The following is a 13,505-nucleotide window of genomic DNA, read 5'->3' on the forward strand; positions in this document are numbered from 1 at the left end:
GAGGGGGCTCTCCTCTACAACCAGCCATGAGAAGGGGCTCTCCTCTACAACCAGCCATGAGAGGGGGCTCTCCTCTACAACCAGCCATGAGAGGGGGCTCTCCTCTACAACCAGCCATGAGAGGGGGCTTTCTACAACCAGCCATGAGAGGGGGCTCTCCTCTACAACCAGCCATGAGAGGGGGCTCTCCTCTACAACCAGCCATGAGAGGGGGCTCTCCTCTACAACCAGCCATGAGAGGGGGCTCTCCTCTACAACCAGCAGCAAATATAAGCCACTCTCTGATGTCTGCTACTACGACCACCAACCTCTAGCTGTAGCTCTCGGTTCTTTATGAGTGCAGTGTTCTTCTCGTCGCTCTGTCGGGCGTACTTCATGGCCAGTTCATAGTTCTCATCCTTGCACTTCTTGAGCTCTTTGTTCAGGTTTTCTCCCTCCTCTTTCATCTTGAGGACCCTCTCCTGGTGTTTCCTAAGCTCACTGTCCTTAACCTGCACTTGCCGAATGACGTCATCCTTCTCCTGGACTACGGCATGCAGCTCTCTGTATTTTCGCCTCTCCTCCTGAATAGTCTGCTGGAGTTTTAACATTTCGTTCATGAGAAGCTGAGTCAGGCTGGATTCTCCTGCGGTGTCTTAAAGAAAAAAAATAAGAAATTGGAGTTTCCACTACGACCTAATTCCTCAGTCTTTATTGTGCTGTACATACCCTACAAATAGAAAAAAATTCCCTGAATATTTAGACCCCGAGCCAAATTGCTCCCAAAACAGCGCCACATTTGTCCACAGGTTATATGTGGTGTTGCAGTTCAGTCCTGTTTACTTCAAAATGAGTTTTTCAGGAATTAAATACCTAGGATATGTCACCAATATCAGCTCGGTAGAAGCCTAACTCCCCGTACCCCTGTGACCTCTTTTAGAACCCCCACAAGAGGACAATCTCCTCTAGAACTACCACAAGAGGGCAACCTCCTTTAGAACCACCACAAAAGAGGGCGGCCTCTTCTAGAACCATTGAGGGTTATGCTCTGTTATGTAAAAAAATAAAATATACAGCATGGCAGGTTGTGCGGGGTTCAGTAATTTTAGGTGTTGCAAGGCCAGCAATAACCGTAATGCGGCTGTGAGCCAGAATACATGGGAACAAACAAGACAAGCAGAGACATGAAATGCGTTACCTATGATCATGGAGAAGACGCGTGTGGGCTCTTTTCCAGTTATCTTCATGTACAAGTGGGGGTAATACAGTTCCAGACTTTCAAGGAAAGCGCCATATCCATTACACCCTGTTTTCTGGAGAATATCCAGCAACACCCCTGTATGGAGGAAAGTGAGGGAAGTCAGCGAGGACACAGGCATATGGTAAAACCCTATTTGCATTTCCACTATTTGTGATGAAAGGGGATAGGTTTCAAGGTAAAACAAAGTATGAAAAGTTAGGCAATTTCCTAAAACGCTGATCAGACGTAACGCGTCTAATTGTGCGTAGTACGCGGCTGCACAGCGAGCTGAGATGTCCTCTGTGATCCGGAACCTTTCTAACATAGTCTGCAGCAAATTGCTTTTCTGTAGAATCGGATCAGACTGCCCAAGCCTTCATTCCCCATGCACACCAATGAGTCTTGGGTGCCCATAACCCTGCCCCAAACTGTCCTTCCTCGGACCACTTTTGGTAGGTACTAACCACTGCATACTAGGGACACCCCACAAGACCTTAATTTTGAAGATGCCCTGACACAGTCGGCTTGCCGTCACAATTCTCAGGTCCTTATGCTTGCTCATTTTTCCTGCTTCCAACCAAAAAACCTCTGCTTCACTTGCTGCCTACTCTTGTAATGAGCCGTGCTGCTGTGTGATCATCAGATGAACAGGACCAGATGCTCATGAAGGTTTCCATTTCCTGACAGCAAGCAGAGATCTTGGAAATCCTGAGCGAAACCAGAATACCCAACAGGCAGAACTGACTATCCTGGATGCACATGGTCACCACTAATACAGCCAGCGCTTCCAGTATGGTTGCCAGCGCTTCCAGTATGGTTGCCAGCGCTTCCAGTATGGGTGCCAGCGCTTCCAGTATGGGTGCCAGCGCTTCCAGTATGGGTGCCAGCGCTTCCAGTATGGGTGCCAGCGCTTCCAGTATGGGTGCCAGAGACAAGCCCTGGACTCATTAGGAATAACACTCACCCACTTTCCTCTTGCGGATGACGAGGCTGGGGTCATTGAAGACTTTCTCTTCATCGTCGCTGTTAAGGACGCGGCACTGGCGCAGGTATGGGGTTATCCGGTTAGGATCTATGATGGAGATCAGCTTAACCCGGTAACAGTCCAGTCTATTCCAACACTCCTCATCTTCATCTTCAGACATGATGGAAATAGGTCACAAGCAAGCTACCTGGAGAGAAGGAAACGGGTCAGTCTGTGATCATGTCTAAGACGCTGCTATAAAAAACACCCGATTCTAATAATAGGGGCGTCCTGACCGTCTGAAATACAGAGGGTAAAGATGAGATCACCGATACAGGAGATTAAGAACTTACTGTATACGGTTTATACTAAAAACCGTATGCAGCAAGCCCCTCAGCTCCCCCTACTGGAAACTCCAGCAAGTCAGAATATAAAGCTGAGTGTATGTATGTGTGTATGTCCGCTAAAGGACTCCGCACCGTCGCATTTACAATCACAAAATTTGGCACACAGGTACATCAGGTGTCCGGGAAGGTTTTAAACCAGGTTTCAGCTCTCTAGGACGTACTGTTCCTGAGATATTCCCAAAAAAATACATTAGCCAATAGAAGCCTGGTCACATGACCCTTATCAGCCAATAGAGGCTCGCAGGCCCTTAGTCTTCACATACACACAGTTTTACACCAGCCATTTTTCTTCACTGCTGTAGGTCAGCTTTAAAGAGGCAGGGCGCTGTGGATAACACTGTTAAGGGAGCGGAGTGCTGTTGAGGTCACAGTTAAGGGGGCAGGTAGGGTGGCCATTCAGGCCACCCTCAAAAGACAGATTTAAAACCCCCGCCCCCAGGCCCAGCTAAGCCATGTCCCCTGACCCATTTAGGCCACGCCCCATCCCACTCCTCAGCCAACAGGGATTAAAAAAATAAAGGTAAAAATCAACTTCTGTCAGCTGCAGGGGTGGGAGGGCGGGTGACTCTCCCTGCAGCTCACACTCAGACAGCACAATGCTGCTGTCTGAGAGCGAGCTGTTCAAAAGGATATCCCTGTGTTCGTCCAGGCCCTGCACCGGACGGAGGACAGGGAGTCTGAAAACCGGACCTCTGGCTACCCTAGGGGCAAGCTGCTGTGGAGTTCACACTTAAGGGGACGATCCGCTATGGAGGACAGTGTTAAAGATGCAGATTGCTGTAGAGGCCACTGTTAAGGGGACGGGGTGTTGTGGAAATCACTGTTAAAGAGATGGGGTACTGTGGAGGTCACTAATAAAAGGGGCGGGCTGCTGTGAAGGTCACTGTTAAGGGGGCAGGCAACGGTGAAGGTTATAGTTAAGGGGACTGTCCGCTATGGAGGTTAGTGTTAAGGTGCTGTAGAGGTCACTGTTAAGGGGGAGGGGTGTTGTGGAGGTGACATTTTAAGGGAACGGAACTCTGTGGAGGTCACTGTTAAGGGGGCGGATTATTGTGGAAATCACTGTTAACGAGACGGGGTACTGTGGAGGTCACTAATAAAGGGGCGGCCGCTGTGGAGGTCACTGTTAAAGGAGAGAGAGCTGTGGATGTTACTGTTAAGGGGGCAGGCCGCTGAGGAGGTCACTGTTAAAGGGGTGGGTCCTATAGAGGTCACTGTTATAGTGGATACTGTCGATATCTTTTAACGACACACACAAACATTAAATTAAATAGATGAAATATACCCGAGCGAAGCCGGGTCCTTCTGCTAGTTACAATATATAGTGGTTTTTCAGTAATTAAATAATGATGGCCTATCCTCATCACCAATTATCCACGTCTGCTGATCAACTGTTTAAATGGGCCTCTCCATACTATACCAAGCACAGCGCTGTACTATGTATAGTGGCAGTACTTGGTATTGCAGCTCAGCCCCATTCACTTGAATGGAACTGAGCTACACAAAGGTCATGTGACTGATGGACGTGACATCACAGGCCGAGAAGAGGCTACAGCACTTGCCAGATTGGCCAGAATACCAGGAGTCTGACCCCCCCCCCCCCCCCACCTGTCAATATGCAAGTGCCTGGGAACCCCTTTATCCTCAGGATCAGATTGGTGGGGGCTTTTCTCGTGGCACACCCATGATCACCTATCGACCCTCCGGTGAGTGATGTGACCTCCTCACAGCTTTGCAAGCACAGCACCCTCCATTGGATAGTGGTCGTGTTTGGTATTGCAGATCATGCCCATTCACTTGAATGGGACCGTGCTGCACCTAGGCCATGTAACAGATGAACATGATGTCACGGGCCTAGGACAAGGTTGCAGTTCTCACAGGAAAGCAGTGGCCTCTTCAAATAGCTGGTTGGCGGGGCGCCAAAAGTTGGATCCGCATTGATTTGATATTGATGACCTATCCTGAGGATAGGCCATCAATATTAAATTGTCAAAAGGTCGATTCTTGAACTGTGATGCCGAAACTGGACATTTACAAAAACTTCTGCAAATTAAAAGTCACGATGCATAAGTGTCAGCTGACTTTCTGCATTCAGAAATGAAGGAACAGGCAAGTGAAGCGCCCAAATTTCAGGGCGTAGTCAACGATTTTTGATCAGTTTTGAAATTCGGTACTTATTTTCCACATCTTAAGACACGTATGCATCTTGATATTAAACAGCACATGATCTCCGGGGGCCGTGCTGAAGATCATATTAGGGATATAACTACCAAGTCTCTATCATAAGGTTCTAGCGGGATGATTGCAAGGCCAACCATAATCCGATATTATCAGCGTTTCGCTCATCATCTTTAATTCTCAGAAATTCTAGTTATGAAGAGTCTGGGGCGGATTTACTAATCCTTTAGGACCAGGGATGCTCAACCTACGGCCCTCCAGCTGTTGCAAAACTACAACTCCCAGCATGCCCTAATAACTGTAGACAGTCCGAGGACGGGCCAGATCACAGGAGCTCAGGCTGGATGATAAATGTGGCGCCGGGATAGATAACTTTCTCTGACTCTATACCAACTATTGATTGTGCCAATATTTTGGTGCAAAAGGGCTTCTTAGGCCGTGTCCCTCTCCTGATAAGCCAGACGAGCTAGGTGCAATGGATATTTCCAAAACTGCACCACATTTTGGGCCATTTTACATCACTTTAGTAAGTATCTTGGATTGTAACCAATAAAGCCTCCATGACAGCATCCAGAAGAAATTGTCAGCCATCTTTTTAGAGTCTAGAACTGGATACCAGGAGAGGGGGTTGTCTCATAAAGACAGCCTCCTTATGGACCAGGCCCATCCATGCTAATGGACCAGGCCCGTCCATGTATGTCATGGTCGGCCATGGTCCTAGGTCATCAATATCAGATCGGTGGGAGTCCAACACCCGGCAACCCCATCGGTCAAGCTGTTTTGGACAGCTGCCGGCACAAGAAACTATACAGTGGATGGAGCCAGAAGCAGAAGGCGCCGTCCACTGTGTAGTGGCCATGGAGGTGTACTGCATCTCAGCTCCCATTCAAATGAATGGAAGCTGAGCCATAGTACATGGGAAGCTACACAGTTGACGCATTCTTCTGTCCACTGCGTAGTTTCCGCGAGTCACGCGAAACAGCTTATTGGTGGGGATGCTGGATGTTGGATTTTCACTAATCTGATATTGATGTCCTATGATAGATCATCAATCTCTAAGTCATGGAAGACCCCTTTAAGTCCCACCATCGTCAGACTCAGGAAAGGCCACCAAACCGCCAACTGAGAGGTAAATTTGTGGTCAGTACAGTCACTGTCATCCACTTTAATAAATCTCTCCCACGCAGGCTCGGACTGGCCCACAGGGGTACAGGGGAATCTCCCGGTGGGCCCCTGAGCAAGGTGGGCCCCTAGTCTCCCACCCCCTGCACGGGTAGCACATAACACAGTAGACTTACTGCACTATATACATATATTCAATGTACAGCACCTCAACCAGCCTATGTTCATATAAAAAAAAAAATTGTTAAATTATTTATTATATTCGAATGTATCCGTACGGTGGGCCCCTAAAATAAATTTTACTGGTGGGCCCTAGGTACCCCAGTCCGACACTGCTCCCACGGTGCTGGCGCCTTTTTATCTGGTGACCTGCTATACGCAGATCTTTTATTTGAGTTTCCTTTGTAGACTTTAACCGGGAAAATCAATAAAGTTTATTTTTGGAAACACGAAGCGCGCTTCTTACATCTTCCCGCCAGCGGCCGGCGATCAGTAAACACTGTGTTAACGTCATAGACTACGCAGATCATCGTCAAGCTGACCACAGACGTTCACTCCCATAAGGACGTGACAGACTAATAATAGTTACAGGTGCTTTTTAAGAACTTGCACAAATGGCTATGTCTCGGGCGGCTAAAAGGTAAAGGGTTAACAACGAGATGCCAAGATGAATTGTATAATGCGTTATACTATCACGTCACACCGGGGATTGATTGCACTGGATTTGAGGCTTGGTGACCTGCAACGGTTAGGTGTAATTTTCCTCTTATGTCAATCTTTGCGGATATCCTCTGTACCCGCTGTGCCACGCTACCCGAAAGTGGTAGCCCGGTGTAGAAGACCAGCAGAATTTATCTAGTCCCTCCCTTGGGATCAGAAAAAGAGAGGACCCTCCCTTTCAAATCCAACATCATTCAAAAGCATGACATTAATAAAAACTGTAATACTTCTTTTCTCCTGTGGGGGTGCTGCAGGGAAATAGAATATTTGTTACCATGTCCCCTTCGTGATGAGGGAAAACGTCTTATGCACAATGCAATGTGGCTTAGTTTGATATCAGGTGGAGGGATGCACATGCCCCACAACATAAATGCTACCTCTTGAACTTCTAAAAGTTCCTGGACAATCCCTTTAAGCACCACTGCTCTCCCCTTCCTGGTCCCGGCTCAAGACACAGGACATGGAAGGAGATGCATGCTTAGCCAATCACTAGCTGCTGCGGTCACATGCCTCAGCTGTGATTGGCTGAACGAGTATCTCCTCCTTGTGTCGATCAGGTGGTTGGAGACTAGAAGGGACTGATAAGCGCTGAAACGGCAGCAGCAGGGAAGTCATCGAGATGATTAATGCCTTTTTTTTTTTTTTTTTTTTTTTAAACAAAACAAAATTCTGCCCCATATATATAAAAATTTTCATCCCGCTGGACAACCCCTTTAAGCCAGCCCGGCGATCAGCCGATCATTGTAAAATTCACAAATCCCCAGTGATCAGCTGGGAGAAGCTTAGCCAACCAGACATGTTCCCCGCTGCTCCTCCAATGTACAGGGGCGGATTGGCCATAGACCTTACAGAGAGGATATCCGCAAAGATTGACATAAGAGGAAAATTACACCTGCAATCAATCCCCGGTGTGATGTGGTAGTAGAACGCATTATACAATTCATCTTGCCCCAGCCAATGTAGTATTGAATTATAGTGCCAACCATGTAAAGCATGGACAAGCTGGGTCCACCAGACCGAGAGGCCGCCAGTTATGATGTCCATATTGTCCTAATAGACAACCGCTAGGCTGGGGGCAAAGAAGACTTTGGTTGCACAACAGTGTCGTCTTCGGCGCGTGCACCCTCATGCTTGGTCAACTTCTGATTGCAACCAAAGCTGTAGCCGACGAGACCAGTCACCTCCAATAGGATGCCGGCGCAATTTTTTCGGTTGTGCAACGAAGAGTCAAGTTCACACCACTGCTACCGATTTCCGTTTTTCTTTCAGCTGTTTTTGATGGGATCTGCAACGGGTCCCCGAACACAGGAGACACCGACACAGATGTGAGCGAGCCTTTAGCAATACTTTACCAATAAGGTTAGAGCCGCGTCTTGGTGGATCAGAGCGGATGCAAATAACCCGGCGGTGGTAATTGAAGCAGCGCTAGTGGGCTCATATGAGACCCTGGCGAATGTGGTTTACAGAGGAGAAGGAGGCCCCAGGTTAAGGTACTGTACCGAAGCCATGACTAATGTGATTGAGGCATGGACACGGTTCGTGGAGACTCATATTGAGGAGAATCATATTTGGTCTCCATATATACCCTTATGGCGCAATAAGCGCCTTCAAGGGCTCCTTCTGCTGTCAGAGTTTGAATTTTGGCCGCAGAAAGGGGTTAAATATCTGACGCAACAACTCTTCCATGGGGGGGTGTATTCCGCTCTTTTGAAAGTCTCCAGAGCGAGTTTAAAATACCTCGAACAGGGTTTTATCGTTAGCTCCAGCTGAGACATGTCTGAGTCCCAGTTCAGATCCTTATCTATAAAACTGGAATGTGGCCCCCTGGAGTCTATTGCCAGGCGGGTGCATCCACATAAACCCAAAACCTCCTTTTATGAGGAGATTATGAAGTCGCAGGACTCTCCGCTCCAGCAATCGTTCGAGCGCTGGACGGATGATATCCCCGAGTTGGAAGCGTCTCATCTGGAGGAGTTGCGATCTGTATGGCGGTCATCTGTTATAAGTGCCCGTGACCAACTTATCCAAATCAAGTGGATACACAGAGTGTGCCTGACGCCAGTGCGCCTGTACCACATGCCTCAAATATCGGACCCTTCATGCTCACGCGGTGGGGAACTGAGGGGATCCCTATACCATATGATATGGATGTGCCCGGTTGTGCAATCGTACTGAAAGTGGGATATGTCGTTTCATTGGGTCTCCTGGGGATATGTGCGCCTATGATTTGCTTGTTGGGCCTGGTATACGAGGTGATCCCCACCAAATACGGCAGGAAATTGCTCCGGCTGTTGATGTTTTACGGTAGGAAACCTCCTAAATGCCCGACAATTGAAAAGTGGTCACAACTTATAAATAAGGATCTTCAGATGTATAAACTGACGTATGCGGCCAGAGGAGTGCCCGATCGTTTCGATAAGATTTGGGGAGTGTGGGTGCAGGCCCAGGGTACGGCGCGGGTGCAGGCCCAGGGTACGGCGTGGGTGCAGGCCCAGGGTACGGCGTGGGTGCAGGCCCAGGGTGGAACAACGGATTGCCCAGACGTATGAATGAGTGGGTGTCGTTCCTAGATGTCAATACCAAGTATATGGCCAGGGGAGATTGCACACTGAACCATATGTGTATACGACTGTATTAATGGGTCGCACCTGTAGGAACGCTATTTAGGCGAAGTTTGTATCTGATTGACTTCTGGGTGATCGGCTTTCGCGCCATCCTTGAATGGTTTCCCCTTGGGGATTGTTGTATTTTATATCTTGCAAAAAAGATAAATAAACACTATAAAAAAAAAAATATATATATATAGGGTTAGAGCCACACAGACGTATGTCGCATGGCCAGAGATTGCCGCGCAGCATCGCGCCTAGTGAAAGGGAACGGGTTCGCGTCGTGGCCTGACAATGGCAAGTACAGATGAGCAAATCGATGCTGCAAGCAGAGGACTTGCTGCTGCTACCTGAGCAGCGTAGATGTCGACTGTGCATGTGCCGCTGACGTCTGGGTACTACACCTAGAAGTGGAATGTCCTCGCTACATGGAGTAACGGTGTAGGTGTGAGACAGACCGGGCCAGGTGAGATGTCTAATCAAGGAGAAGGGAGTCACTTTAGCAGCAGGGCCAGCGCCATCGCTGCTCAAGGAATCTGATTTTTGAACAAATTTGATTCATTAGATTTGTTCCCCTCTAGTCGTAAGCAATCAAAATTTGCAGGTCGCAACGCGTCCCCATCCCCTTTTATGAGATGTAATGCCGCAGCGCTGCGCTGCAATTTTTGGCCACGTAGTCCTTGGCTAAAATAAAAATAGACGTGACCAAGAGGCGTGAAAACTGCACCAAAATCATACGACATGCTGAGAACCGTAAAATCTCACGTCATCTGAATGGTGCTGGCGGAAATCCACGCGCTCGGAATACACGGAACCTATTTTCAGCTTCAGAAATTTCAGCAACAGATACAACCGCAGCTGCAACCTAACGGGACAATCGTAGCTCTGCTACATGAACTTGACCAGGACTCCAGGACGAGCTTGCTATCTGTGAAAGCAGTGAATAGAATGGAAGATAAGCGTGTGCGTGTGTAGAGTGCGCTCAAATCCAACATGCGCGCCCAAGCACGTCTTCATTCTACGGTTACACCAGAAAGAAAGCTTCGTCACCCTTACACTACCAGATTCTAGACGATCAGAGGCACAGGACTGACTATAATGGAGCCTTACACTGTATGCTTTTTGTTACTGCTCTGATAGGTTACTACTGTGTCAGTCTTCACTGTTGATCTAGGATCCTATTCATTAACATTTTTTTTTAACCATTATTAGATTTGCATAAAGGTTGCAAACAGGCGAAAGGGAGACCAAGTACGCTGCCGTTCTCTTGTGAAACAGGCCGTGCCGGGAAGGATCCTCGCGGGACGGGTGACTCCAATATTACCCATGTGTTGGGAAACTGACAGGGGCGGACTGGGAACTTAAAGTGGCCCTGGAAAAAGATCTAAAAGTGGCCCCATGTTGTAGGCGGGTCAACACATGTAGGCAGGCACAACCGAGGTAGGAGAAGCCCGCAATACCATAGTGCAGCACAAAATACCGCTGCAGCAAAACTGACGACGGAGAGGCAGTTGAATTCAGGAGGGCACCTGGGGGTTATGGTCGGTTGCACAAGTTCCTGATGCTCCTAGCATTAATTGAGGCTGAGAGCATCAGATTGTTAGGTACCTGGCGGCGTTAGGAGGTTTTGGGCGTTCCTCCTGGTCATCGCCCCCAATGGGAAATTTGGCCAGAGTCCCCCTGGAAACTGACCACAAGGGCTGCAGATTTTCCCGCCGCTGGATTGACAGTGGAAAATCCTCAACGTTTTTAGAGTAGCAACAAAGAGGAGGAGATTCAAAACCAATCTCATCTACAGGACACGTGGAAAAAATTGCGCTGAATTTGCCAAAGTCAAGTTATGGTGTGGATTTTTAACCCTTTGCAATGCATAGGGGTAAATTTACGGCAAATCCATGGCAATTTGTTGCAGAGGTGGACATTATGCAGCAACGAAACGTAACCTGAAGCGGAAACCTCACATGGATTTTACGTTGAAATCCGTGCCCCACTATTCCCAACTGGTGCGTCTGCAGATGACTTTTTTCTGCACGGATCTGAAATCCGCATCAAAAAATAACATCACTTCTAGATATGAAACCGCACACAGATTCGCCTCATTGAATGGACCCGTGGCGGTAATTCGTGCAAATCTGCAGCTGAAACCCACCGCGCGCATAATATACCCGGCGTAAACCGCCACATGTGTGCCGTTTTCACTAACATGTCTGCATCATAGACACAAGATTACAATTGCCCTCAAGCAAAAACCTAAACCAGTGGGGATGAAAAAGAATTGCGTCCGACTGCAGGCGGTGTTCGTCTTTCTACCGAGCATGCATGTGTTTGCAATTGGAAGAGAGGAGAAGGCCAGCGCACTGCCCCCTGGTGGTGGCTTATCTCCCTTGAGAACAAAAGGATCAGGCATGTTGAAATCATCATCATCAAACATGTCTGACGCTCATATCCTTTCATTATGCGGATCGCTGATTTCGACAGGAAATGTGTAATGCTTCAATTGCCCTGCGGTGGCGCTGCAGAGAAACTGAACACTGTGTAACCCGGTTCGCCTACCATTCAGCGCTCATCATCAATGGACCCGTCGAAGTGGACATACCCTTTAAGCTAAAATATGCAAGGTAAGGAAATATTGCTGGAGGCTGTTGGTGGAGATGTCCCCTATGGTTTGTTCTTCTCCAGTAATAATAAAAGACGTAAAGCAGCGCATTCCTTACCGCTCCATCTTGTAAGGGAACTTTCACACTTGCGTTAAACTTTTCCGGCATAGCGTTCCGTCCTAGGGGCTCAATACCGGAAAATAACTGATCAGTTTTATCCTAATGCATTCTGAATGGAGAGAAATCCGTTCAGGATGCATCAGGATGTCTTCAGTTCAGTCACTGTACGGTTTTTGGAAGGAGAAAATACCGCAGCATGCTGCTGTATTTTCTCCATCCAAAATTCCGGAACAAGGCCGGATCCGGCCCCAAGTATTCCGGAAAAACAGATCTGGTTTTGCGGTCTGCACATGCGCAGACCTTTCAAAATGTGAAAAAGATAAATACCGGATCCGTTTTTCCGGATGACAACCGGAGAGACAGATGCATTTGTAAGACGGATCAGGATGGTATCCGTTTGCATACAGACTGCCGGATCCGTCGCCAGAACTGCCTGCTGGAATCCAACAACGTAAGCGCGAAAGTACCTTTTTCGGATCCGTTTTTCAATGACACAATATGGCACAATAGAAAACGGATCCGTCCCCCATTGACTTTCAATGATGTTCAAGACGGATCCGTTTTGGTTCTGTTAAAGATAATACAAACGGATCCGTTCTGAACGGATGCATTCGGTTGTATTATCTGAACGATTGCGTTTGTGCAGATCCATGACGGATCCGCACTAAACGCTAGTGTGAAAGTACCCTAACACGGCATAAATCGCCTACTACAAACAAGTGCCGGTGGATAAAATGTCTAGTGGGATAAGAAAGGGAAGTAGTAATCCGGAAATCATATTCCCCCCATCCTTATTTTACATTAAAAGCGCAGATGTAGCAGAGCCGAACTTGTCATTTAACCCTTTGTACAGTGTGTGCACCATGATAACTGAAGGATAATGGGAGTAGGTTTATCTGCAGTCCCCAGAAAACGCCAGCACCATGGGGTAACATCGAAAGGGGCTGGAAACTGACCTTAGTGAAGGTTGGCAGGGGCCTCGGAGCATGGAGGCGTCCGGTCTTGTTCCATATGAGAGACAGAACGCGGTGCAGAGGTTGTACACAGGGCTGGAGCAGGGAGGAGCAGCCTCACGTCTACTTCCTAGTAGGTAGACACACTCCACACAGCAGCGCCCGGCCCAGTTCCTCAAAAAAAAACATATATAAAAAGTTATATGAGCAAAATCAAAGACACAGGAAAAGAAAAGCAGCGTGTACCCGGCTGGCACCACGCACTCCTCCAAACAGGGCGTGCCCCTCTAGTGATGTCTCACATTCTCCCCTCTCACTAGAAGCATAAGGCCTCTTTCACACGGGGGCGAGTATTCCGCGCGAATGCGATGCGTGAGGTGAACGCATTGCACCCGCTCTGAATCCCGACCCATTCATTTCTATGGGGCTGTGCACACGAGCGGTGATTTTCACGCATCACTTGTGCATTGCGTGAAAATCGCAGCATGCTCCTCTTTGTGCGTTTTTTTACATAACGCAGGCCCCATAGAAATGAATGGGGCTGCGTGAAAATCGCAGCATGCTCTATATTGTGCGTTTTTCACGTAACGCAGGCCCCATAGAAGTGAATAGGGCTGCG

The 13,505-nt window shown here is 48.1% G+C and overlaps 1 protein-coding gene across 4 annotated transcripts in view; it reads right to left on the reverse strand.

Annotated features, from left to right (window-relative positions):
- Positions 1-13,118, reverse strand: part of CARD9 (caspase recruitment domain family member 9) — a 40,831-nt gene extending 27,713 nt beyond the window's left edge. Inside the window, exons 1-4 of one of the 4 annotated variants that reach the window (XR_005773819.1) lie at positions 12,890-13,116; positions 2,184-2,391; positions 1,178-1,315; positions 309-634 (exon numbers count right to left, since the gene is read on the reverse strand). Coding sequence is in view for 3 of the 4 variants with exons in the window: in XM_040404841.1 (XP_040260775.1) it covers positions 309-634; positions 1,178-1,315; positions 2,184-2,364 (645 nt within the window). In the remaining variant the exon portion in view is untranslated. Of the gene's footprint in view, positions 1-308; positions 635-1,177; positions 1,316-2,183; positions 2,392-12,889 lie in introns of all 4 variants that reach the window. The other 3 variants (XM_040404841.1, XM_040404840.1, XM_040404842.1) reach the window with 3 other exon arrangements.
- Positions 13,119-13,505: the final 387 nt, after the last annotated feature.

The sequence above is a fragment of the Bufo bufo genome, chromosome 8 (assembly GCF_905171765.1).
Source record: "Bufo bufo chromosome 8, aBufBuf1.1, whole genome shotgun sequence".
NCBI lineage: Eukaryota > Metazoa > Chordata > Amphibia > Anura > Bufonidae > Bufo > Bufo bufo.